We start from the raw sequence: 27,665 nt of genomic DNA, 5'->3' as shown, positions 1-27,665 counted from the left end.
TAATCTTGCAATGAGTTTACTCGTGTGGCCCTCTTGAGATCAGATTAAGCTGAATGCGGCCCCTAGACCAAAATGAGTTTGACACCCCTGGTCTAAACAGTCTGTCCTCTCCATCAACAATGTCTTAGTCACGATTTTCTCCTTTCTAACCTAAAGGTACGGTCCAGAACTACTTTTGTTCAGAGTGTAGCCCGTGTTTACTTCCTGGTTCCTGAGCCAATCACATGAGAGTTCCCAGGGTTCCCAACACAGAGCGCAGCATTTGGTATTTTATGTTGGAAAAAGAGCAACAGCCTAAAGACATGGAAGCCGGTAAGAGAAGCGGACCAGAACTAAAACAAAATAAATCATAAACCCGTCCTGTGGAAGTAAAAACTCAGCCGAGTTTCACAGCAGCAACGGACCGTTGAGTAAACGTGGGGTTCTGTCAAAGGCATTGTTTATGCGTTGCTCAGATTTTCACCTCTACGTGTCATTATTACTTATTTTTCCCTTTAAATTACAATAAAGTTTTAGGTTTTCTGCACTACTTAGTTTTAGTCGGTCACATAAAATCCCAAATGTGCTCCTGAGCTGATTGGTTGTACCAATCTAGAAAAGGTGTAAAAGGCTTTTTAATGCAGGGCGTACTAGACGGAGGTTTCTGTTCTCTGCAGGGTGGGGTTTCACTCTATATGAGATTGTGCCTGGTAGCACCCACAGTAAACGATAAAGCCTTAACATCTTTTTTTTTTTTACAGATATATTACAGAAATACCTCACAGGATAAAAATGAAAAGCGGCAGCCCAGACGGATGAAAGTCAGCCGTCCGTCTGAGCGCGATCAGCCTGGCAGTGTCAGAGCCGGTTCCGTCTGTGTCCTCTGAGTCGGCCTCCAGCATGTCGGCAGTGGGAGTCTTATTGCTAAAGAGGCTTTACGATTCATTCCTCTGATTGTGTTGCTCTGCAGCGTGAAGCCGTGTTCTCCACCTGGCCGTCAGAGAGTCTCCTGCAGGGTGTGGCAGATGCAGCCATTTCTAACTCACATGGAAGTGTGCTCATCGGGGGGGAAAAGGTGGCTAGAGAGAGGAATCCTTCTTATTCTTTGAAGCCTCTGATGCATTTGTGCAAAATGTGTGCAGCGAGGCACGACGTGTCTTGCAGTCCGAGGCTGCAGCCTGTGGCCCTCAGATGCTGAGCGGTGGATCGGTCACTGCCAGGGCATTCTCCGGGCGGCCTCCCTGTCCTCCAGCAGCTCGAAGGTGGGGGTGGGCGTGGTGCGGCAGGACGGCTGTAGAGGCAACGTGGCCGTGGACGACGACACCGGCATGTCCAGGCTCTCCAGGGAGTCGCAGAGGGTCCGGGCGGTCTCCAGCTGCGGACAGGGGACGTATCGGTCGTGGACCTCCGCGGTGGTCACCGACTCCAGGCCCTTCAGGCAGAGAGGCGACGAGCCGACGGGGTCGCGGCCGCCGACGGCTCCGAGCTCCGTGGAAGACTCGTCCATGTTGACGTAAAGTATTTCCTCGGGGTCCTGCGGGTCCGGCAGGTCCTCGAGGGCCTTCTCCAGCTCGCAGCACAGCGTCTCGAAGGACGGGCGGTCCTTGGGGCTCAGCAGCCAGCAGGAGAACATCAGAGAGTAGCTGCGGATCAGACAGAAACGTCGGTCACACATACAGCTCCTGGAGTTTGAGGAAGGGCTGTTGTTTTAAGAAATACATTTAAAGGCATACTATGCAACATTTTTCAGTTAATTAATGTGCTCCATACCGTTTTGGATGATTAAATAAGTCATTTCAGGTCGAACAAAGGTTTTCTGGGCCGCCCTGGTGGTCTGTGGGGGAAATACCGCACTTGCAATTGCAAGAGCTCACAGCCCGCACACACAGAAGTCTCGCTTTACGACGAGGACTCCTTGTGTTTTTGCCCTGCCATTCACTATATGCACGCGCGAAAGCAACAACAAAGAACCGCGTGTTAACGTCAAATAAACATGCAAGCATATCGAGTTTTATTATTATTATTATTATTATTATTATTTATTTTATTTTTTTCTTTATGTTGGCGAGACGCTACCGCGGCGGCTGCGGCGGCGGCTGCGGCTTGGCAAGGTGCCTCGCCAATATAGCGCTGCGGGAAACCCTGATGTTCATACTTTCACTGTGTTAGTCATTGTTTGTACTGCCGTTTTTTCCACTTTTCGTTGCGTTCGCCTGTCTGCTAAGCTCAAAACAACCGCGCCTGGCTTGACGGAGAAACCAGAACAGCTGAGCATCTTTACGACAGTGCACTTTTACTTTCGCCCTCTGGGGGGAGCCTCAAAAATCAACCCCGGTTGCATAGTATACCTTTAAAGGAGGACGGGAGACACTCACATGCAGTCCAAACAGTCTGGGGGCTGTTTGAGGCGGTTGCCCTGTCTCAGGTAGTCGTAGATCTCGCTGTTCTCCACCCCTGGGTAAGGCGTCTGGCCTCGCGTGGCGATCTCCCACATGGTGACGCCGAACGACCACTAAGGAGGACAGAGAACCACACGGGAAGGTCAGGGAGCTCTACTCTGGGGAAGGAGCATTTTGGAGATCCTGCTTTGGACGTGAAGTAGAGAAAAAGGCCCATAATTCACACGTCGGCATGTAATTCACATGAGCATGGACACGGAGGCCCCTGAAGTATCCATGAAATGATATTCCCAGCTGCTGCAGCAACATCTGTCTGCTCACAACACATTCCTCCGTATTTTACATCAGATTTCTGCTAACACTGAATAATGTCCCGGAAAAACAACACAGAGCACAGATTTCATGAATGGATTCAACAAAACAACGATAAGTTGACATATTCTTATTTCTGTACATCTTAAATACCCAAACGCTCATCTGACTATTGCACCATAAATGATCTATTGTGTTGAAATCTGGCGGCGTTATATGAACCTAATACCAAACCTGTTTTTATTTTACAATTTTTTTTTAAATTAACCATTCTCCGTATAATCAACCAACAAATGCAATATTTAGTAAATTTAAAGCAATGAAGTTTTACGATTTAGTCAGTTTGAATACGGCCGTCTTTATGCATAAAGTGAAGCAGAAACAACATATTGCGTCTGTTTCAGAACAAGGAAGATGTTCTGAAAACGTTGAATGGTGTCACTGGAGATCCTAAGAAGAGTACTTCAACTTATTCAAGAAAATGTTCTAAATTTCTGTCTTTACTAAATATAACAATGAAGTTTTTTTTTTGGTATGAAAAGAAAGAGGGAAGGGAAAGAGGTCAAAAAAGAAAGGAAGGGTAGGAAAAAGAAAAAGTAAATGATGGGTAGATGTTTTTGCTGTGGCATCTTTTTAGCTACCTTTGTTTGTAAATGTCAAGGTTCAGTTTGCATGTTCTGCATGTCTGTAACCAAATAAATCAATAAAAAACAAATAAACTGAGGTTTATTCTAATTTAAGACGTCCGTTTTTTTGCAGTTTTGGGAATATCTGGTTCCAGTTACAAAGCAGAAATAAAACTGTTTCACTTTGCAATCTATATGCTTCCAACTGGTTTAATAGTGACAAATTATCATTATTACGATGACTTTTTAAACTGTTTTTATTTTTATTTGTTTGCCTTATCGGTTTATGGATGTGTGAAGTGCTTTGAGTGGTCAGTACGAGGAGAAAAGTGCCATTTATTATAAAACTCTGTTTTATAACGTTTTAACTAACAGGCTTTTTGTTAGCTTGTCAGTCATGTTGGATTTCTACTTTGAATTTATTACTAGTTAACTACTAAAACAACACCGGCATGTGGCCTGGGAGACGCATTCATGGGGGACCCACACAGCAACCTGGCGTCTGATTGGCCAGCGTCACCGGTTGCCGTCCGGCTGATTTCATGCATCAAGGTTGTAATTTCCACACGTAACAGCTGATCCCCCCCCCCCCCCCCCCCCCCCAGGCTTTGTTTTCCAGATGTGCACATCTGCACCGAAGACATAAAATTTCTCTACAGTCGTGCAAACCGATATTTCCCAGGCACATCATGTCACCGTTACTGACCTGGATTTACAAATCCCACATATTTCAGCTTTCAACACAATTCTGGCGGATGGCCTTAAATATTTCACCACTCTTAAGTAAAACACCACTTAGACACTTTTCCTTTTCTCATGTCCTAAATATCCAAGTATCCACTGACCAGAGGACTGTCCTCAAAATTGTCCTCCAGGAAAAAAGCCAATTGTCTTGTCTTTTTATTTTTACTTATTTTATAGTTTTTTACAGTGCAACACAGAAACTTTTTTAATGAAAGATAATATGGGAAAGCACGTGACCTATGGTGTGCCAAAAAGATAAGTAAAAACCGCTGAGACAGCATTAGCCCTGAACCAGGAAGGTTTTTGTGTGGATATTCTTTTTATTGTTAATCTCTTTAAGGCAGGGGTGTCCAAACTTTTTGCCATGGGGGCCATTAATGTCCCATAGAAAATACTCACAAAATTAAAACCTTTTTTAATCAAAATGGCAAAAACCTTTTTTTCCCCATTTTAACTGCTCAACATTAACTAAACACACAAATCAGTCTGATTTCTGTAGAAAATGCTTCTGTAATTCATTTTAGATTTGAATCATAAAAACAGTTTCGCCCGGCAAACAAATGTCCTAAACTATTTGGGTTGATCCTCTTTTTCTGTTGGTTTCTTTTGTATCTTTTCAGCGACAAGATTATTTACAGATAAATACGTTTGTAAATTTATTCTAAATAAATGGCTGCACCCAAGCCTGCCTTTTGGTAAAACGTTTGCGGTCTTATTTACAATTAACTTAAATTAAAAGCAAAAATGTGGCTGATGATTGAGGGCCGCCCAAAATCCTGCTTTCTCCTGACTGAGACCACTCTCACTGCAGGATAGATACTGACTGCTAATATTTACTCTACATAATCCTATGTATTCTTTTTTTTAAGTTTTCCACAGAGCTGTTTTCCTTGGAGTTTCATTAAAGGATAAATCTAGCCAGATGTTTGGCTGAGTCTTTGCCAAAGTGAAATCGTTTCATGTTTGGCTGGATCCCTTTCCTCTGGGGAACCAGACGCTGCTTTCCCATTGTGAGCAGCACAAACACACGCGTGAGGAAGTAAACATTTGCCCCGCAGCTACTAACCACGTCACTCTTGGTGGTGTAGACGCGGTCGGCTAAGCTTTCGATGGCGATCCATTTGACGGGCATCTTGGAGATCCGGCCCTGCCTGTAGTAGTCGCCGTTGTAGATCTTCTTGGAGAGGCCAAAGTCGGCCACGCAGACGTTCATGTTCTCGTTCAGCCTGAGGGATAAAAACAGACAAACGCTTTTAGTTTCAGTCCAGGAGTCAGCCCCCCCCCACCCTAAAAAAACAACAACAACTCTGCTTTAAAAAAGACAAACAAAATGTAATGCATTTATTTGCAGTTATTTGCAGAAATTAAGTTACCTGACACCACCAGATAGATTTGCTTCGCATATCCATCTGGAAACCTTCCGTTGAAGTAATTTTGGGAAGGGGCGAAAATACTGGTTAGCTGATTGGCCTATGTTGGTGATAGACGGGCCAAATAAACCAATCAGATCAACGAAGCATATGACGTACTCGTCAACTCTGTTACGAGCGACGATGAAAACACAACCACAAGCCAAGCTACTCTTGCTGCTGCAGGTAAAGGCTCGTTAGCTCAGCAGAGAAATACTCTGTAATTCGGATAAAACTTGCTCGATAGCCACGCTAACGCTAGTTTCATCGGCTGAAGCCGCCATGTTCTTTAGACTGAACTGTCGCGTTGTTTCACACCTCAACCCGCCTCAAAGCCAACGCTGATTGGACGTTCGTTTGGTGAACGGCTCCAAATTTTCTTTAACGGAAAGTAGCCAGACTGATCTGCGAGTGAAACCTTGAAAGCTCGCTAGATCAGGATGGTCTCACGAGGCTAGAAATTAAGGGCCCTATGACAAAAAAAATAATCTAAATCATCCCAAATATATTAAATTCTCTTGTTCCCCACAAACAACACCCCTGGTTGAGAGATACTTTCTAAGTCATGTACAGATTCTGCAGTTTTGCTTCTTTTAGAAGACCATGTGTAACCTCTGCAGGCGGGCTAAGAAAAGAGAGGGAAAGAGGGAACTGAGAGAGTAAAAAGCGGAAGAAGAAAAAGAAGAAGAAGCGTTTTTTTGCTTACATGCAGTTGCGTGCAGCCAGGTCTCTGTGGATGAAATTCTTGCTGCTGAGGTACTCCATCCCTCGGGCGATGTCAGCCATGAACTTGACCAGCATGTGAGAAGGCAGGTACTGCAGGACAGCACACAGGGAGGACGGTTTATTCAATCATCGCAGCTGCAAGTCACCTTCTGCACTGCAGGGGGCGCCAGCGTCCATCTTTTATTTTTACAGTGGGGTAATTAGAACTGATTTTCCAGACTCTGACTGCCTCCTCCTGTGGGAACAACAGCTCAGCTTGCCTGTTTTTTAAAAGTTGGCCCACTCCAAGACCGTTTCAACATTTTGCACGAGTCTTGCTTTAATTAGGGGTTCTCTGCACTGCTCTTCAGGGATTTTAACGCACATAGCTTACAGCTAGACTTTCAGTGTTTTAGAGTCCTTGTGCTGCCAAAGAAGGAGTGGTTGGAGGCTTATTTAAGGAATACTTTACAACTGTGTTGCACTTTGGATCCTGTTCTGCTGACTTTCATGTGAACTTAGAGATCATAAAGTGTGTGAAACTGTGTGTGTGTGTGTGTGTGCTGCTGACTTTGTTTTCCGGCTTACCACAGGACAGTCTCCCAGCCTGGAGTACAGCAGATAGCTGTGCAGATCGCCGTGCTTCATGTACGGCAGGATGACCACAGGCGACGGGTAACCTTCGCTCTCCACCGTCTGCAGGCACACACCTAAAAAAACAACAAAGTAATAATAAAAAAGAACATTTAGTCCCAGGTCTAGGTCTTAGCAATGCAATGTGACCCATTTTCACGTTATTTGTTCTCTGCACCAGTTTCATTATGTAGATTTCATTAAATTTGCAAAAAAAATACCCGTTAAGTACAACAGAAGTGGACAATTTACTCCTTTTTTTTTAAATCTTTTTTTTTTTTTGCAGAGTTAATTTAATTTAGTTTAGTTTCTTAACATTTGCAGGAGAACTGCTCAAACTATCAGAACCTTCCTCTAGTATAATGTATTTGTTATTCTGAATTTAATAAAGAGAAACTGGTGTTTGAAATATAGTTAAGGCAATTACTTGGATTAAAAGAAATTATTTCACTTAACTGGAAGAGAAACTCATTTCTGCCTTCTGTGAAATCCAAACAGGTAACATTTTCTACTTTTTCTCATCGGCCTCCAAAATGACCTCCATTTTTAAGTAGTTGGTATTTTAGCACACTTCTGAACGCTGAATTCAAACATCTTTCTCCGGCTGTAATTTAAATAAAGATTCATTAACATGGGTGGATTTTCTAAACGTCTATGATAACTAAGGGCAGCACTGCAGAGACGCACAGCGCTTCCTTTCTGTGCAGTTTGATAATTAGAAGAAGATAAAAAAAACTACTTTGCACAGATTTAGGGTTTTGTAAAAAATGAAAAGGCTTTGTGGATCCACTCTGCATTTATCAAAAATTAAAAATGACTCTGATGTAATCAGAACACATTTTGTTCATTTGCTATAGAAGCTTCTTAAATGTTTGGATTGAAAAACTATTTTGATGCAGAAATTCTTTCACATTTATGATCTCTGACGAGGAGAGATGGAAATGAGGAAATCACTTCTGGTAAAGATTAAATTATTTTTTTCTTGTTGAAGAAGTGAAAGAACGGTTGGTAAAAAGGTTTGACGGTTTTTAAAACAGAAACACGGATGTTTCATGTGTTCATGTAAGTTTCTTTTAACGAAAACGGTTCAGTTATTGCTGATTGAACAGATTTAAGGTGGTTTATTGGTTGGGAAAACCAGAAGGTTGACCGCTGGCGAGCGAATAAACAGATTATGAAACCCTGAGCAGCTCAGGCTGACATTTCTTGCTGCGGGTCAGCTGTGCATCCTGCAGCCGATCCACGGACTCACCCAGCAGCCTCATGACGTTGGGGTGGTCGAACTCCTTCATGCAGGCGGCTTCTCGCAGAAAGTCCTCCATCTCTGAGCGCGTGCAGATGGCAACTGGAGAAGCGACAACATTTTCTCTGATTTAACCCCAATTTATTCAGCTTTCAGGCTTCAGTTTGCTTCTCAAACAATGGGATTTAACGAGGAGGATGTTGATTTATTTCACTGTTCACTCACTCTTCATGGTCTTCACAGCAACCTTGAGAAGAGCCTCCTCCTGATTGAGCAGACCCTCCATCACAGAGCCGAACTCCCCTGCAGACAGGAGACCGAACACAACCAGCAGCATTAAACCTGATAATGCATCTATAAGCTTACTGGACCACACAGAAATACAACCAAGGCGGTAACGGAGAGGTGAGAGCATGCACACCTTCTCCCAGGGTCTTTCCCAGGGTCAGCTTGTGTCTGTCCACCATCACGTCTTGCAGCTTCTGTTTAAGCTCATCGCTGATGCCCAAACTGTTCACTACAGAGAAAAAAAGCAAACTGAAATGATCAACGCTGCTTGATCTAACACAGGAAGATGATGATAAGGAGCTCAAAGCGTTCATATGAGTTAAATGGCTCTGCAGTGCTTTCATCAGTTCTCAAAGGGGCATGAATGTACAGGACTGTCCCAGAAAATTAGAATATTGTGATAAAGTTCTTTATTTTCTGTAATGCAATTAAAAAACATGAAATGTCATACATTCTGGATTCATTACAAATCAACTGAAATATCGCAAGCCTTTTATTGTTTTAATATCGCTGATTATGGCTTACAGCTTAAGAAACCCAAATATCCTATCTCAAAATATTAGAATATCGTGAAAAACTATACTAGTAGGCTATTCAACTAATCACTTGTATCGTCTAATTAACTCGAAACACTGCAGGGTTTCCTGAGCCTTGAAAAACACTCAGCTTGGTTCAGTAAACTAAATCACAAGTATGGTAGTGGTTAAGAGACGACATCAGATTCTCACAGTAACTGGTGTACTGACCATGACATTACTGTCCTTGATTGGCCTGCCAATTCCCCTGACCTGAACCCCATAGAGAATTTGTGGGGTATTGTGAAGAAGAAGCTGAAAGACACCAGAGCCAACAATGCAAATGAGCTAAAGGCCGCTATTGAAGCATCCTGGGCATCCATAACACCTCAGCAATGCCACAGGCTGATTGCCTCCATGCCACGCCGCATTGATGCACTAATCTGTGCAAAAGGATTCCCAACCAAGTACTGAGTGCATTAATGGACATTTTCAAATGTTTGATTTTGTTTTGCTGTTATAATTTTTTTTTTACTTGGTCTGAGGCAGGAGTCAGCAACCTTTACAACCCGCAGAGCCATTTTTGCCCTTGGTCCAGCAAAACTAATTTTGTTTAGAGCCGCAAAAGTTACACATCTCTTTGAAACAAGTGCTTGTTTTTATATTATTCTACAGGAAATTAGTTAACTTTTTTTTATTATTAAAGATCAACAGTTATTATTTAACCAACAGTATTTTATGTTTAGGTTTAATGCATTTTCTTCAATTGGACATTTGATTTTTATAGCAAATGGCATCAAAATGATGAAAAAGCAACATATTGACAAATTGATACTTCATTTATCTATAGTAAAATATTCTATAGACTATTAGTTTCTTTCTTTCTGGAAGTGTTATGCATATATTGCAGAACTAGCAATTTTAAATTACCTTTACATTTAGAAACATTTACCAATTTTTTCCCCTCGCATTTTTGGTCTAAGTTTTTAAGAGCCAAAGCTGAAGGTGTAAAGAGCCTCATACGGCTCTGGAGCCACAGGTTGCAGACCCCTGGTCTGAGGAAATATTATAATATTTTGAGATAGGATTTTTGAGTTTTCTTCAGCTGTACGCCATAATCAGCGATATTAAAACAATAAAAGGCTTGCGATATTTCAGTTGATTTGTAATGAATCCAGAATGTATGACATTTCATGGTTTTTAATTGCATTACAGAAAATAAAGAACTTTATCACAATATTCTAATTTTCTGAGACAGTCCTGTAAGTCTGGGACAAGAAAACATGATAAAATGTTCTCCAGATATTTTGGGGCATACATTGGGATGACGGGGACACCATAAATGGCGTCTATTTCTAACTCCATGTGTGCGGAAATGTTTCCTCCAGCTGCAGACATCAGGGCTGTTTCCTTCCCCCTTCTGGACTAGAACCTGACAGGACGACCAGAAGCTCGGCTGCAGCTGCTGCTGTGCCATCAATCTGCCGCACGTTGGACAAGAAATGCGCTCAGTCCGCAGGCATGTTACAACCCATGCTGGTATGTCCGCCTGCGGCCCCGATAAAGGCAACAGCCTGAGCGTCAGGATCTGACTACGTCCTGAAGGAATGTCCGACGCTTCTGGTCAGCATCAGCGGAGTAAATCCCAGCCAGATCCATCCAGACCAACCCTTCCTCTCTACTCTGTCATTCCCTTAGAAGACGCGCCGTCTCCTCCCTGACGGTTTCTTTCTGCGGTTCGGCCTTCTCTTCCTCCTGGGTCAGACGAGCTGAGACTTGCTCAGGAGGACAATCGTAAATATTCGACGCGCACAGCTGGGGACGGCGTGAACGCGGCCCAGCTGGGTGAAATGTGAGCCTGCGTGGTCAGGTGTCTGTGATTGTGCAGCACCACAAAGAAACGCCGCAGAAAAGCACCCCCCCCCACCCCCACACACACACGGGACGTTCTAAAACGCTTAACGTGAAAAAGCTTAACGTGGCTTAAGGTAGGAAAACAACGAGGAATCATCACCAAATTTCACATGGCCATATCTTGTCATGAAGACTTAAGCCTGTCAAAAAAAAAAAAACGAAATCCAACGATTATAGAAGATATCTCACATTAACGTTTTCTTCTTTATTGGCGCCTATGGCGAGAAAAAGGCTTAACGTGGTTTAATGTACTTAAACAATGCTCAGTGATCACCAAATTTCTCTAATATATTGCTTATCATAACCACTTAAAACTTTTAAAAAATCGAACCCAAAGTCCAATTATTATGGACGTTATATGACATCAAGTATTTCATAGGCATAGAGGCTGGCTATATGAAAGCAGAAACGCTTAATGTTAGATATCGTCCATAATAATTGGACTTTGGGTTTGACATTTTGACAGTTTTATGTGCTTATTAGGAGCAAAATGAAAGAGAAGTTTGGTGATCACTGAGCATTGTTTAAGTACATTAAACCACGTTAAGCCTTTTTCTCGCCATAGGCGCCAATGAAGAAGAAAACGTTAATGTGAGATATCTTCTATAATCGTTGGATTTCGGTTATTTTTTTTTTTTTATTTTTTTTTTTGACAGGCTTAAGTCTTCATGACAAGATATGGCCATGCGAAATTTGGTGATGATTCCTCATTGTTTTCCTACCTTAAGCCACATTAAGCTTTTTCACGTTAAGCGTTTTAGAATGTCCCCTCACCGCATCTCCTCCTGCCTTCAGGTTTCACCTTCGTTTTGTCGTTCAGGGCAGTTTGCATGTCTTGTTTTGCAGTTTTAAAACTTTTACAGCTAACTGCGGAGAACACTTCATCTCACTGAACACTCAGGGTCTGTTAGTTGCACAGCTGCAGGGACTGAATGAACTCCTGATCGCTTTGATCACCCAGGCAAGCTAAGGATGCTTTTTTTTCTGTCTGTGGGTGTGGGGAACAGAGCTGTCATTGTGCGTCATGAGGTGCAACGATTCTCGCTCATCCAGTCCCCCCAGGAGCCAGAGGAAGCATTTTTTTTTCTCGCTCTGAGTAGCGGGGCAGGTTTGGGCACGCGGCTGGAGGTGTCTGTTCCCGCTTCTGTGACAGTCAGGCGAACTCAGAGGAACTCACGCGTCGCTTCCAGCGGCCTGCGGCTGTAGCTGCGGCGAGCGCGGTACCTCACCACCAGCTCCCCTCGCTCCATCATGGGCTCAAACGCCTCCCTGCAAACCAAACGAGGGCAAAACAGATGTTGTCAGCCGGGGAAAAATGTGCAAAAAGCATGTCTGCGTAAGGCACAAATGATAAGCAGCATCAAGTTTGGAGACATTTATGGTCCGGCCGGGGCTGCCGGTGTTGTGCGCAATTCTGTTCCCCCATGGAAATCTGTTAACTGTTTCCCCTGTGTCGGGAGCGCGCATTGCAGCGAAGGGAGGCTGGGCTGAACACTGTCACGTGACGTCCGATAGATTTCTCGGTTAAACCCACTGAGCTATATAATACACTGGAGTGCTGATTTTGCCAAAGAACTGAAGTCACTGGCCGCCATCTTGCTACTCCCTACTCTCACAGAATCCCACAGGATTTGGTTGCAACAACAAGCAGTTTTCTGGCTGTGTGAAAACGTTTCACAGGTAATTCTACAGTCAGTGGATGTACTAACACTGTCAACTACTAGGAAATTAGGTGCTGAAATATTTTACATGTTATTCATATTAAATATATATATGTATATATAAGTATGTGTATATGTATATATGTATATATATGTATACACATATGTAAATATATGTTTTTGTATATTGTTATGTATATATTTATAAATGTTAAACATATATATTTAAATGAATTAAATGCAAAATATTTTATCACATGACTTTCTCAGTACTTGATATTTTTTAGAACATAACATAAAACTATTTGGCATTTGACATTTTAAAAGTCTTAAGTCCCCCCTGAACTTGAGAAAATCCTCGTTATTCGATGCTGTAGCGCACATCTTCCCTAGTTACTGAGGGGAAATAGGGAGTACCAATATGGCGGCTGGTGGCTTCAAAGCGACTCGTTCAAACAGACAGCGATTAGCACTCCAGTGTATTATATAGCTCAGTGGTTAAAACCAAAAATTAAAAAAAAAATCAACTCAAGGTTTTAAAATTTGCGTTAATCGGTAGCTGTTTCCAAAATTCTAAAATACACACCACAAATAGGGCTCGGGATCCGCGTTGCATTGTGGGACGAGGCGGCCATATTGACAGCAACGCAACGTTTAAAATACCTCTGACATAACGTTGTTGAACGAAGAGACGTAGAAGTAGAGTTGAGAAAGAATAGATATAAAAAATATGTTAAAATCCCGAAAAGGATCTGAAATTTACCGGGACACATTAAAAAGAGAAATCAGGGACCGGTATGTTGACAAAATCAGCATTATTATGGAGCGCCGACGACAACTTGTTGCCATTGTTTTGCATATCAGACGTCTTCGGCTACCTAGTTTGCGATGTGATCGCCTATACTTCAGAACAGTTCCAAAGCTACAAGTCCTTGGAGTCTCATGTGCAGTTCATGAATGGATGGGTTCAGGAGCTGCAGATCATAAAGCCAGCAAACAGTGGAAACACAGTAATTCACACAAAGGTAAGCTGCGCTCAGACGGGCTCTGGCACCTGCTAACCGTAAGTGCTAACAACCACTCACGCATGTAATGTACTTTTAACTAGCTGCTATGTGTTTCAAAGGTGTAGTTAGTAACATTAACTGCCAGCCCTCCCTAAACCCTCCTGGTTTCTCACGTATTTGAGCCTTTTCCCGCTGCCGTTTTAGTATTTATGTGCATGTATGTGGTGTCGCGGCTGAAGGAAAGAAACAATGTAGGCTATAAAATAAAACCGTGCATCTTTAACTTACCAGAATGAAAATGCAGGGAACTCACTCTCATTGACATCGGGATACTGTGGAAAGTTATGATCAGTAGTCTTAAAGCCGCGATCCAAGCGAGCCGACAACTCCATTGCGCTTGCTGTCTCTCCCGTGGTTGCGCCTCCAGGCAGGAAAGCGGTGGAAAGTTAACCCGTTTTTTATGTTTTTCCCATGGCGATCATGTGTTGCGCTGTTACAGCCCACAACACAGCAACGGTTTACCATGGTTGAAATGAAGTTACGGTAAAATTAATCAAATTAAAACACGGCTGAGAGAGGGAGTACAGTACGCGGTAGTCATAGGCAGTAGTCTGAGTAGCGGGGGCGGGGCCGCGGAGGCTTTCAATATGGCGGCCACACAAAGTAATACGTCATGACGACCAAGCCCTATTAATAAAACAGGGTCTTCTTATGCTATTTTTAACTCTTTCACTTCACTTCTGATAGATTTCTCGGTTAAAAAAAAAAAAAAAAAAAAACTCAAGTCAAGGTTGTAAAATTTACTTTAATCGGTAGCTGTTTCCAAATTTATAAACTACACACCACATAGTAATAAAGCAGGCTCTTCCTAAGCTGATTTTTAGAAGAAGTGGCGAGTTAACCCAGCGGACTTGCTAGTCCTTCAATCAATAATACAAACGTGCATCACGTGATTTTTTTACTGTTTAGAAAATGTTTAAAGACCTTGTTTTATTAATTTGTGGTGTGTATTTTATAATTTTGGAAACAGCTACCGATTAAAGTAAATTTTAAAACCTTGACTTGAGTTTTTTTTTTTTGATATTTGGTTTTAACCGAGAAATCTATCGGACGTCACGTGACAGTGTTCAGCCCAGCCTCCCTCGCTGCAATGCGCGCTCCCGACACAGGGGAAACAGATTTCCATGGGGGAACAAAATTGCGCACAACACCTGTTTTCTGTCAGATCAGCATACCCCGTCAGACCAACATACCCATAGTCATAACGCATGCGCTACCTTTGGTAGAAATTAGACGAAGTTTACTAGTTTACTTTATTTATGCGTGATATGATAAACAAACAGTTATAGTTACTTGACACCCTGACGTAGCAGCTACCCTGTCAGACTGTCATACAACGGTTAAACTTATGCTGATCTGAAAAGTGATGCATCTGTGCAACCAAAGTTTATTGTCATATGGTTTAAAATAAATACCCAAAATGCCAATGGAACTTAGCTGGTTTATCAGAAATTAATTTAGCTGAAACTTTTTACATTTAAATATCTCAGAAAAGTGGGGTCTGCGATCTGACCGCTTCTCCAAGTGTTCGCAACTTTATGCATGCGCAACCATGTTCGCATGCATAAGACTATGGGTAAGCTGGTCTGACGGGGTAAGCTGACCTGACAGAACACCGGGTCCCCCCCCCTTCCAGCCACAGCGAGGACAAACAAGCCTACGCACCCGAAGCGAGTCTCTTTGCGCCGCAGCTTGGCCACGTACACGGCCAGGAGCACGGCGAGGGCCACGGAGCCGGTGACGGCCATCACCACGTACCACCAGTGCCAGGAAAAGGCAGCGGGACCCGACCCACCTGAAAGAAGGGGATCAAACTCAGTATCCATTTAAACTGCCTCAGCAAAGCTTCTAACTCTGATAGCCGTACCATTTAAAACTGAAAAAGTAAAAGAAAAAAAACAGTTTATCACATATTTGTTAAAGGTGCGGCGTTACTGATGTGTTTTTTTTTGTTTGTTTTACAGGTTGGATTTGATCTGGACGACAAGAAGCCGAATTCAGCAATTAGACTCAGGTGTGTTGGAGAAGGGATGCTGGTTAAACGCACATAAACTCATCAAGAACATTAAAGACATTTGTAGCTTTTAATTGGGTTGTTTTCTTTCTCCTTTTTATCCAAGAGGGAATAAAAACACAGGAAAAAAAGGAGAAAAGGTGCACAAAGACTTATTTTCTAAAATCAATGCAGCATCAAGATAACGCATACATGCTCAATTTCTACATGCAATCGGTTTTACATTTGGCCGGTTTGTGTCTAATTTACAGTTTTTTTGTAATCTGGAGTGTATTTAATCATTTCTACTTCCAAGCCTTAAACACTTAGACTAATCTACCTATATTAAGAAAATTTCTGATGTTTTTTCTTTCTCTGAAACCATGACTGAATTATTCCACAGTAATTGCAGATTCTTTATTAAAACAGGCAGATTTATGAAACCTTGCCTGTATTCATGGAAAGCAGCAACAACCAAACAGAATAAACCCCTTGTGTTGTTAGAATATTTAGTTATAATCTTTTCTCGACTGGTTCTTAACGTTGGTTCATGCCAGAACCGTCACCGCCAGCATCTTAATTAAGTTTCACCTCAGAAAATGTTGTTTTTTGTGTCCATCAACAAGCTTACGGCATAATTCAGACGTGATATTTGAGTGTGGTTCCTATAAATGGGTCTGAATTCTTGGCTCTGACATCTTTTGGCACCATCGACTTTCTAACACGGTTCAGACTGAGGCTTTAGGAAAGGCTTCATGTTAACAGACTTTATCCGTTTCAACAATGATTTGGAAGGTATTCTAGTTGTAAAAGCTGCTCAGTCACTATTTCTGAAGCATTTCCACACGTTGGGACAATAAAGGATCTATTCTCTTCTCTAAGATGCACATTTAATTGGATTAAGAAGTTATATCTCAATGAGAAATCTATGGTTTAAATAGAGTCCCCTCCACCCCTTTCCTTCCTGTTTGTGTCCAACTGAGGTTAAAATGTTTCAGCCGACAAATTTATGAAGTAACGTCCGTCTGTGAGATAAATCTGCCAGGAATAGCCTCTTTCTCCTGTTGCCTGCCATCCCATCACTCGTTCTCTCAGTTTCCCAGACACAGTCCTGATATAAAAGCCTCCCACTTCTCATCCTCCCCCGGCTCCCATCGCCTCCTTTTCACTTTTTTCTTCCATTCGTCTTGTTGATGTCTGGGTCTTTAGGACAAAGCAAAGAGGCGCTGCACTGCCTCTGCCTGGTATAAATATTTACGACACGTCGCCCACCTCCACCCCCCCTTCTCGTCTCCAGGATGATCTCTTCTTGGTTTTCTCTTCCTTCCTTCCTCTTTTTTCATTGAACATAAACGACAGAACGGCTGGAGACGCCCGTGACACAAAGTGAAAAAGAGAAGTTCTGAGGATCCAGCATGAGCTCACTTCCACCAACGCCGCCGCTCATTTTGTGTCACAACACAGAGAGTTTGAGGGAAAGGCGGTCTTTGCTCACCTCTTAATTTCTCCGTTTCTGTGGAATAAAGAAAAAACAACAATTATTTTCATATGCAGGAGAAAAACATTTCAAAACCTACTTTAAACACTGAACCGTCTTTTATTTCTTCACGTTTTCCTTCCATTCTTGTGTCATTCTGCCGACAGTTTTCATCAAACTCTAAACTACGGATCAATGGGGAATAAATGGGCCCCTAAACTCATAAAGACAAGTCAGTTTTGTGTTTAGACACAACTGTGAACCTTAGATTGGATCTTTATACAATTTGCAACAGAGCGGTCTAGCTCGGGCACATTTGTTGACATTTCATTAGTTGGATCTAATAGAAAAACTAGAAGGATTAAGAAAGATGAGAACATGAGAGCACCGTGAATCACGCTGAACCGTAGTGTATTATTCAAGGTTGTCATGTTAGGAGGTTTTCATACCAGGACCGGACTAAAAGTAGGTGCGAAAAAAGCCAGGAGCTAAAGCTGAGTTTTTTAGGCGGTTTGAAACTTTTACGCAGAGCTGTGATAAATCAATAATAGTCATGATCTGGGCCTGTTTTTACTCCTGCCGCGCTGCAATCAGCCTCATGCTGCGCACCTGTTATCTGCTCTGTTGGAACCATTTTTGTCAGGTAAGGGAAAGCTCCTGCTAGGAGACGTCCAGCGTTTTTCCAGCTCTTTGCTTCGAGTAAAGCCTGCTACCTCCACCACCGCCTGGTTCCCTGCAGAGCTTCCCTGACTGCCAACAGTTTTCTTGTTAAAATAAACCTTTTTTTTACGCGGTGTCTGTGCTTGGCTGGAGTCAAATACTATTCCGCTGTTACGTTAGATTATTATTATGTTCAGATCCACGACCATTACGAGCTCCTTGCCTTCTGACACGAGTAAATATCTGGATCAGACGAGCCTCTGCAGAAACAGCCAACAAGGAGAAAATCTCTCTGATTTAAATCGAAAGTTTATTTTCCCCCTGAAGCTTATTGGGTTATTAAGAAACAATCAAATCATAATGATCAAGCATTTTCATTTCATTGAGGAAGAATCTATAAATGAGAAGCACAATGTTAAGAGGACATCCTGGCTGAGGTAAATATGTTTTAAAGCTTTAAACTCTGTTTATTTTCAGTGCTTGTGAGGCATCGCTCATTTCAGTTTATTTAGTTTTGCTTAACAGTGAGATAAAATAGCTGATGAGCACATAGAGGAGAATCGGGTTTTATGATCTATCTTGCACTAAATCTGCAAATAATTCTGTGAAATTGACCAAAATCCTGCAGGAAAAAGCTCAATTTCTGACCCTAACAAGCCACAAAATGCTTCTGTTGCAAACAAACTTGTTAAATAAGATGTGTTAATGTTTCTCGTTTTTAATGAGCCTCTCTCATCACTCACCGGGGTAATTAAGGACCAGAGTCTGCACGGGGGTCCAGGGTCCCCGACCGGCCCCTGTGTAGGCGCAGACTCGAAAAGACACGTTGGACAGGGGGCTGGTCAGATTGATGGAGAACTCTGTGTTCAGTCCAGCGTCCACATCAACCTGGGGACAAAAGGAGAGACGGGGCGCCGTTAAGGGACGGGCCGGCCAGACGATTATTTTAGGACGCTGATTAAAAAAGCCTTCATAGCTTTGTTGATGTTTCTCGGTGAAGGCGAGAGCAAAGACAGGTAACATATTCTGTGGATGGATTTCTGTGTTTATGACTGTTTTATTACAGGTGTTTTGTTAAGACTAATCTTATAACTTTCCTTTGTGACAAAGCTTCTAGTCAGAGTGGCTCATGTTACTCTGAGCTACCTCTATAGTTATGCTGCTATAGGCTTAGGCTGCTAGATGACATCAGGGTCTATTTCTCTCTCTCTGCTGAGTTCTCCTACTGCTCTCCAATCTGCATTGTTTGTCGTCATTTCAGCTTTTAACTTTTTGTTCTCAGTCATGTTTCTCTTCATAGAAGGTACACCTGGTCTGGTGTTCTGTTAGCTGTGACATCATCAGGGGAGACAGATCATCCTCTATTACCATCTAACATAGAAAGTACTCCTGGGTCAATGTGAGCTTCTGTGCTTTCTGTGTCTCTGCTCTGTCTTCTTTAAGCCCCAGTGGGTGGAGGCAGATGAGCGTTCACACTGAGCCTGGTTCTGGTTCTGCTGGAGGTTCTCCTCCCTGTTAAAGGGGAATTTTCCTCTCCACTGTCGCTTCATGCATGCTCAGTATGAGGGATTGCTGCAAAGCCATCAACAATGCAGACGACTGTCCACTGTGGCTCTACGCTCTTTCAGGAGGAGTGAATGCTGCTTGGAGAGACTTGATGCAACCTGCTGGGTTTCCTTAGAGAGGAAACTCTCTGACCAACCTGGAGGATCTGATGGAGTCTGACTTTGTAAAGAGCCTTGAGGTGACGTGTTTCATGAATTGGCGCTGTATAAATAAAATTTAATTGAATTGAATTTTAAAGCTGGGGGAATTGCTGTGGGGTTGACCCTCACCATGTTTTAGTTTTAGCTTGTCTTTACCAGCCTGGGGCCCTACAGATGGCTAAACCCTGGTCACCTGACCGATGAGGAATCCTTTAACCCGCCCTCCTGTCTGTTTTCCCGGCTGACCTGCTGCGTGGACGGCGTGCTGTATTCCACCATGTATCCCTGCAGCTCTCCGTTCAGCTTCCCCGCTGGCTCCTCCCACGTCACCAGCACCTCGGTGCCGTTTGGCTTGGCCGTCACGTTGGCCGGCGGGTTCTCTGGCACTGGAATGTCAGGGGAGAAAAAAAAAAAACAACAAACAACGAAACCATTAAAATCCTAATCAGGTTAGTGGAGCGGAGAGCTGCGGGAGTGAAAGAGGAGCCAGCAGCTGGTGGACAGAGGCCGGGGGTTAACCGGGCGGGCATGTGTTGTTTTCACAGCTTCGAGCCTTTGGGATTGGTCTGACGGCAACATCTGGACGGGTGAAAAGGGAGAAAATGTGAAGAAGAAGGGGCACATGAGGGCACCGCTGGTGTGAGGGATCTGTGTGAGCTTAATGCTCCGGGTAGCACAGAACCACACAGACATTTTAGCTGCACTTTGTTTCTGCGCAGCAAACACACACACACACACACACACACACACACACACACACACACACACAAACACACACAAACACACACACAGGAGTGAAGTCACTGTGAGTTAGGGGAAATGTTTTCCAGCCCTACAGTATGGATGAAGTTATCAGGGATGGGATTGTTTCCACATGTGGGCCGAGTTCTCCCTGCGAACCGCAACGAAAACAACCTCTGAGTCAAGTTCTGCAGCTCGGCTCCACCTTTACTCCGTCATCTCTCTCTGCCTCCTTCTCCTGCTCTTTGTCTCATCTTTTTTTCTTTCCTCGAAGCATTTAGGTGGCTGAAAATAGGAGAAATTTACTGGTGGAGGGAAGCAAGACATCCACTTCTTTGGGAAAGTCTTTAAGGAACCTCCTGGCATCTTGTCTTGTTGGAGAGCATCTGTGAGGATCACTTCAGGTCTCGCTAAGGATTCTCAGTTAGACGTAATCCTGGACTTTGAGTAGGCCGTTGCAATGCATGAATATTGTTTCTGTTGTAGCTCTGGTATGTTTACCCATCTCATTCAGATTCCCATGAATCCACATAAGCTTTCCTGCCATTGCTGACAAAAAAAAGCATCATGCTGCCATCAACACGTGAAGATTTTGATTTAAAAGTTCCCATTTGCTCTCCTCTGTCAGGTTTGCTGATATAACTTTCATCAGGATCTTTCACTCTTCTGTCCGTTCTGCCATAATGTCAAAGTCAGTTTTATTTATAAAACAGCTTTCATAAAACCATCAATGAATCAAGCACATCTGAATAAAAGACAATAAATAAGAAGAAATAGGACAGGTAGTTTATAAAGTCAGACCTTATTTAAATGCCAAAGAATATAAACGAGTTTTCAGCAGTGATTTAAAATGTTCCAAACTTTTTATATTGAGGAGTAAGCCGTAAAGGTCGGGTTTTACGAGTGCACGGCTAATTGTTGTTCTGTTAAACTGAGCCGTACAGATGATGGACTGAACCGAGCTGGGAGGTGTTCAAAGCTGTGCAAAGGGAAATATTTACTCTGGTATTTACCTTTTCAGAACACATTTTGGATCAGAAAACTTTGCTTTTCGTCGCTAATAACTGTGTGTAACCGTCTGTGTCTTCGTCACCGTCACACCCAAATATCCCCGTTGTGAGACAAGAAAGGAATTATCATCTTATCTTAAGCCTGGGATATTGTTTTAGACCCTAACTCTGCTTTAACCTCTGCAGGCTGCATTTAAACAGAGATTAAATTACACACAGGTGGACTCTATTTCCATGTTAGGGGTCTTCTGAAGATAATTGGTTGTGTTGGATTTTATTTAGGAGTATCAGACCGGTGGGCGGGACATTAAATCCACATTAAACCCACTGAAGGGTGTGGCTGTAATGTGACCAAATGTTGGACAATTGCACAGAAAAACTTTGGCTAGCCGTAAAATTTTCATGCAAAAGGCTTAAACTAAAGCCACAGAATGAGCTCTAATGTAACCCTGGGGTCACAGCGGAAAGCATTAATATATGTGGCAACGTCTAAGGACCTTTGTCATGTTTGGACTTAAAGGTGCATAGTGCAAGTTTTGAAGTTAAATATTATGTATTTCCTTTCCCCTACACACTCTTCTCTTACAATTGTCTGATTTGTAAAATGAGTTTTCCTCTTTTTACCGCAGTTGCCTCTATAGGCTGGATATTCAATTCATGAGTGAGAGTGATCCTCCTCCCTCGTTCACCTGCCTACTTTATTGAGTATCTGCCTACGCATTAGCGAGAGAACTTCAATATCAATAGCTTTCTTAGAAGACGCCATGCTCCTTTAAAATCAGAGCTCTTAAATTTTTAAACTTGCATAAACAGGGTTAAAACGTCAAAGTCTCCCAGACGGACTTTGTCTGGGTTTAATTGTTATATTGTTGCTTTTCTGTTGGGAGTACAAACAGAAGCCAAGTGAAAACTATTCAACTTTATTTTCTTATTCAGTTTGCTTGTTTTCTGTCGTGTAGGAAGCAGACAGGACTTGGATGTGTGCTTATAAACTCACTTAAGTGTGAGAATTCGAGGGGCAATGAGGTTCGAATCCCTTCCTCTCCCCCCTCCTCGGATCATTTGTCCTCCTGGGAGAAAATGGGTTTTGGGAAAATAGCAAAAATCTGTGTTTTCTCAAGACGCCCCTACTCTTATTCCCCAGTTGTTCCCGACTCCCACAACTAAACAGCGTATTTTTCCTTCCTATGTGCCTTTTCCTATGTGCTCCCAAAAACTGTGTGTGTGTGGGGAAAAAAAACCCTCTGCTCAGCTTAATTCCTACCACACGACTCTCATTTTAGGTTTTCAGGATTTTAGGTACAAGTTCAGGAAACAGATGATGAATGTGGGAACAGAAACGGGAGCGGAGGGCTATAAATCTGAATATGTAAAAAAAAGAAAAAGCGAGGAAGCAGAAGGATGATCTGCTGGAGGGACAGAGCAGGACATGTTTGGAGAAAGAAAGCAGAGGCAGGACTGAAGCAAAGACAGAGATGTGGAAAATGTTGCTGATCTGTGACCGGGCCACCGCACCAAGAGCCTGAGGTCCCCCCCCCCCCATCATCATCATCCTGTGATTCATTTAAACAAGTGCAAAGACACTTTTTTCTTATTAAAAAAAAAGGGAAATCATCAAATCTGTTGCTTCTTTCTCACCCTGAAATGAAACAAGGAGCTGTGTACATTTTTTTGGTGTGAAATAAAGAACAGAAACTTCTAAATCCTGCCTGTGACCAGCATTTCAATGAGTCCTACTTCTCTCTTTTCTCTTTCCTGTTTATGAGAAAAAGGAGAAACGCTGCGTTGGAAGCGTTCGACGCTCATGGAAAGCCGTCGTCAACCCTCCTGTGTCGTGTCTCTCCTCTCACTATCCTCTATTTCCAGCCATTTTTTTTTCTCCTCCAGCATGAGCTGGCATGGAAAATCCCACCTCAGTTTAAAGTCAAACACACAGCAGCTTAACGTTACAGCTGAGACTCAGTGAAGCCTTTCAGGAGGATTTAACGTCCACCTCTCCTGTCCCTCCTAAAGCAGCCGTCTACCTCAGCGGTTTACAGTTGAAACTGGGCAGACGGAGGCGCCGCCTGGTTTCTTTTATAAACACAGACCAAGCAGGAGACAGACCAATATGTTTTATGATTTAGGGGCCAATATAATTCACTTAAAAACAAGCTGGAGATCTATTTTAGATGACCTTAGCAAAGAGCAGATATCGGCGGAATCAGGTTTAAGCAGTTTTCTGTTGTCTTTTCAGTAAAAAAATCCTTAAAATAAATTCAAAAGCATGTATTTTAAGGAAGAAATTGCTGGCACCATTATTGGCACTTAGCCTCGTGAGACCATCCTGATCTCGCGAGCTTTCAAGGTTTCACTCGCAGATCAGTCTGGCTACTTTCCGTTAAAGAAAATTTGGAGCCGTTCACCAAACGAACGTCCAATCAGCGTTGGCTTTGAGGCGGGTTGAGGTGTGACGCAACGAGAAGCGCGACAGTTCAGTCTAAAGAACATGGCGGCTTCAGCCGATGAAACTAGCGTTAGCGTGGCTATTGAGCAAGTTTTATCGGAATTACAGAGAGAAGAGCAAAACACTGCTCTGGAGGCTTTTCTCAGAGGAAAAGATGTTTTTGCTCTTCTCCTGACTGGTTTCGGCAAGAGCTTGTGGTTGTGTTTTCGTCGTCGCTGTTAGTACGTCATATGCTTCGTTGATCTGATTGGTTCATTTGGCCCGTCTATCACCAACATAGGCCAATCAGCTAACCAGTATTTTCGCCCCTTCCCAAAATCACTTCAACGGAAGGTTTCCAGATGGATATGCGGAGCAAATCCATCTGGCGGAGTCAGGTTAATTGGCACCCCCCTAACGAACCCAATAAGCAGGTGGCAAAGCAACACTGTTAGGTATGGCGGAGGACCCGTGATGCTGTGGGCCTTTTTCTATTCCCCGTTCCCACTGCGCCATGGACTCTTGACGTCTTTGAAGCAGGATTCTGGCAGCCTGGGCCAGCAGACTGAAAATGGACCGTCACCGGGTCGCTCAGCAGGATACGCATCCAAGACGGACACAGAAACGGTTCCCTGACACCAGCCGTTTCCTCTGGTGTCCAGACAGATGGAGAGGTTCTTGTAAGCAGAGGAACCAAGAACTGCACTGCAAAAATGGAACTAAAAATGAGTAACATTTTCTTGAAATGAGTGTATTTGTGCTGGATACAGTGGCGCCATCAGGGGGTGGCCAGGGGTGGCCATGGCCCCCACAAGCCATGTCCTGGCCACCCCAGTAGCCAGTGTAAATTGTAGTAGCATAAATTTAGCATTTAATCCGATTATGCACTGCCAGCAAGGCAGCCGCTCTTCTTGACCTTCTATCACGCTTTTATTTGTATCTGCCAGTATCTACGATCCCCTAGTAACTGTTTTGTTTTTCAATAAATGAATAAATGTACACCTAATTCCTAAAATAATTACACAATAATAAGGAATTGTTGTTCAACTCAAAATGTTAACTGTACTATTATTGGTATATGCATATTAGATCATTAGTAACATAAAAAAAATCTAACAATAAACCAAAAGATGTTAGTGGGCATTTAATTAAGTCTTTAAAATAGTTTTCTACAGGCAGCGTTACTACAACAGTAGAATAAAATCCTGAAATTATGGCTTTTAGTTTCAGTGCCACCCCAAGCATTTAAATGGACCCATCTTGCCACCCCTAAGAAAGGTTTCTGGAGGCGCCACTGGCTGGATATGAGCAGGTAAATAATCTTATCTGCCAAAGTAATTTGAGTATTTTCAGATAATTATATATAATGCACTTGCAATAAGATGATGGAGATGAGTTGCTCCTGTTTTAAGTGCAAAAATCTTATTCCATTGGCAGAATGTCTTATTCGCCTGCTCAGATCAAGGACAAATACAAAAAAAAAAACTTGTTACAAGAAAATTTGATTGATTTTTAGTTCCATTTTTGCAGTGTGTTGCACCTATTAAATAGTTACTAAACCATTTAATAACGTGGGATTGTTTTATCACATGGGATGTAGCAGAAACCAGTTAATGCTGGATTCTTTACACAGTGACCCGTCTAACATGATGCTACTGCAGTAAAACATCTTCCTTCTAAGCTTTTCCACACATTCTTACTAAGGGTGCCAATAGTTTTGGAAGCTGTTCTTCTCCAATGAAGCTGTGAACTAACAGGGTTGTAACTTCTGCTCTCCAGAAGACAAAAGTCAGACAAAAGATCACATCCAGGTTCCAGCCCCAAATCCCACCCAGTGGTCGCTGAGTTCTAAACACTGACGAAGCTTTTCAGAAGACCTTCTGTGACGGCGAACCCTTTCACGTGTCTGCACTGCAAAAATGGACCTAAAATAAGTAAAATGTTCTTAGAACTTGTGTTTTTGTCCTTGATTTGAGCAGGTGAATACAATTATCTGCTAATGGAATGAGTATTTTTACCCCTAAAATAAGATAATTAGACATCCTGCACTTGAAATAAGATGATGGAGATGAGTTGTTCCTATTTTAAGAGCAACAATCTTATTTCATTGGCAGATAATCTTATTTACCTGCTCAAATCAAGGACAGATACACTAATTTTATGAAGATTTTACTTATTTTTAGTTCCATTTTTGTGTGAAACTGCTTATTCAGCTCAACCAAACAGACCTTTGTTTGCAAAGTGAAACAATCGACATGCACCTAAGCCACGGTATCAGCACGAATCATGCCTATTCATTAGATCCAATCATCTTAAATGTGAAAAGGAGTTATTTACGTCCCTTATCAGGGAAAACACTGAAGTTCACTTCGTCAAAGGAAACTGACGCCGCGCCCATCAGGAATCCTGCAAATCAACATGAAGTCGAGTTTTTCAGGAAAAGCCGGTCGCTTTCTTTCTTTTCAGCGCTCAACAGAAACCGTCGCTGTGCCTAAACGTGTTGGTAGAGATAAAGCTTCGCTGCACAGGAGCCTCTTTGCACCTGCTGCTGTTGCTGCAGCCTCCATCCGTCCAGCCGAAGCGGAAAAGGGAGCAACCTGCAGCTCAGTCAGAAGATACAACACAGCCTTGGCCTTAAACTGCTTCTAGACTGGCCATCAAGAGGGAGGAACACAAACATCTCTCCCCTCAATACACCCACCTCCTTCCTGTGTGCGGAGCTCCACCCAGGGCGACCAATCAGACGGCCCCTGGCTGCTGGCGCAGGCCACCCTGACGGCGTAGAGCGTGTGAGGCTCCAGGTCCTGGATGAGGTGGGTGGCCGGTGGGATGTTCACCTTCTGGTCGTGGACGGTCTTATCGGAGTCTGAAGCGAAGGAATCTCCCAGCTGTCTGGCCTGGAACGTTCAGATAGCAGAGCGTTAAGTCGCTGCGGTCTTTCTGCTGGGCTTAGTCGCCGCAGCCGTCCATGCGGGGGGGTTTATCTGTCTGCTGTGGCTCCAGGGCCAAAACAGGAACAACTGCTGCCCCTGAAATCAAAACACTTAAACAAAACACTTCCTATCAAACTGAAGGATGAATTAAAAACAGTAACTGCATAAGATTAACTTTTGGATACAAAAATGTGATGTCAAAGGGTTTGTTGTTTAAAGTAACTTGTGGATGTCTACAATAATTTGAGGGTAAAAGAGCAGTAAGGTAAAGTTTATATGTTGAGAAAAACAATCTGGTTTAAAGTTGGTAACAGGTTTCAGCTCCAAGCTTTTACACACAGAAGAACTTAATAACACATTAATATAATACTATATAATCCAATACAGGGTAATCTGTAAAAGAAAAAAAATATATTAAATAAATAAATATATTGTCAAAAAGCTAAAAATTCAGCTCTTAATTTGATTTATTCAGTGAATTTAAAAAAAGTCCATGATAAGAAATAATTGCTATGGTACAGGTAATGTAAAAAGTCCTGTAAAAATAAATCTCACCTAAACATGTTTTTAATTTTATACTTTAGTTGTTTGTTTGTTTTTTTGTTGTTGTTGTTTTGAGTTTACCAGTTTTAAGAATTTTTTTAATTTTTGATTAATAACTTTGAGTTTCCCAGGGGTATAAATGTCAGATGACAGAGAAGCCAATTTCCTATTTTCACTCTTTAAAATAGGAAAGACAAGAGAACATGAGATTAAAGTTGGGCGATGGATGCTGACAGTCATGATTCAGAAAATGGCAACAAACACCATTTCTCTTCTAAAGTCCTGGGGAACCATCTTATTGGACTTTTTTCTTTTTTAAATACAAGAACGTTTAAATGTAAATCTAGCGACCTGTGGCAGAAAAACTTTAAATGATTCATCATGGGGTCTTTCTGCGGGATAATAATCATAAACACGTGACCAAATCTAGACAGAAATAGATGCTCAGATCCAGAAATCAAACTTCCTCTGTAGCCATTTCAGTGCCCAACTTTAAATCTTTTTTATTTATTTTTTTAACTAGGAAGCAAGTAAGGTGAGTTGAAGAAAGGAGTCGTTAAGCGAGGATCCAGGACTCTGTGGCATGTTATGGGAAGGGATGGAAGGATGGTAGAATGCATTAACAGCAGAGCACTAAAGAGTCTGACACTGGTAATTATCTTAAAAAAACACATTTCTAACA

The 27,665-nt window shown here is 42.5% G+C and overlaps 1 protein-coding gene across 2 annotated transcripts in view; it reads right to left on the bottom strand.

Annotated features, from left to right (window-relative positions):
- Positions 1 to 491: 491 nt before the first annotated feature.
- The window catches only part of LOC105933105 (tyrosine-protein kinase receptor UFO), a 48,582-nt gene continuing 21,408 nt past the window's right edge, over positions 492 to 27,665 (bottom strand). For both annotated transcript variants that reach the window (XM_036149888.1, XM_036149889.1), the window contains 14 exons: positions 26,209 to 26,404; positions 19,578 to 19,717; positions 18,369 to 18,513; positions 16,984 to 17,001; positions 15,161 to 15,290; positions 11,945 to 12,036; positions 8,472 to 8,567; positions 8,276 to 8,353; positions 8,060 to 8,152; positions 6,763 to 6,884; positions 6,176 to 6,285; positions 5,127 to 5,286; positions 2,355 to 2,491; positions 492 to 1,622 (listed from right to left, as the gene is read on the bottom strand). In XM_036149888.1, coding sequence (XP_036005781.1) covers positions 1,190 to 1,622; positions 2,355 to 2,491; positions 5,127 to 5,286; positions 6,176 to 6,285; positions 6,763 to 6,884; positions 8,060 to 8,152; positions 8,276 to 8,353; positions 8,472 to 8,567; positions 11,945 to 12,036; positions 15,161 to 15,290; positions 16,984 to 17,001; positions 18,369 to 18,513; positions 19,578 to 19,717; positions 26,209 to 26,404 — 1,950 coding nt within the window. In that variant the 3' untranslated portion in view covers positions 492 to 1,189. The remainder of the gene's footprint in view (positions 1,623 to 2,354; positions 2,492 to 5,126; positions 5,287 to 6,175; positions 6,286 to 6,762; positions 6,885 to 8,059; positions 8,153 to 8,275; positions 8,354 to 8,471; positions 8,568 to 11,944; positions 12,037 to 15,160; positions 15,291 to 16,983; positions 17,002 to 18,368; positions 18,514 to 19,577; positions 19,718 to 26,208; positions 26,405 to 27,665) is intronic.

The sequence above is a fragment of the Fundulus heteroclitus genome, chromosome 18 (genome assembly GCF_011125445.2).
Source record: "Fundulus heteroclitus isolate FHET01 chromosome 18, MU-UCD_Fhet_4.1, whole genome shotgun sequence".
In the NCBI taxonomy this organism is placed as follows: domain Eukaryota; kingdom Metazoa; phylum Chordata; class Actinopteri; order Cyprinodontiformes; family Fundulidae; genus Fundulus; species Fundulus heteroclitus.
The sequence above is the reverse complement of the archived record's forward strand: the minus strand, read 5'-3'. Positions and strand labels throughout refer to the sequence as shown.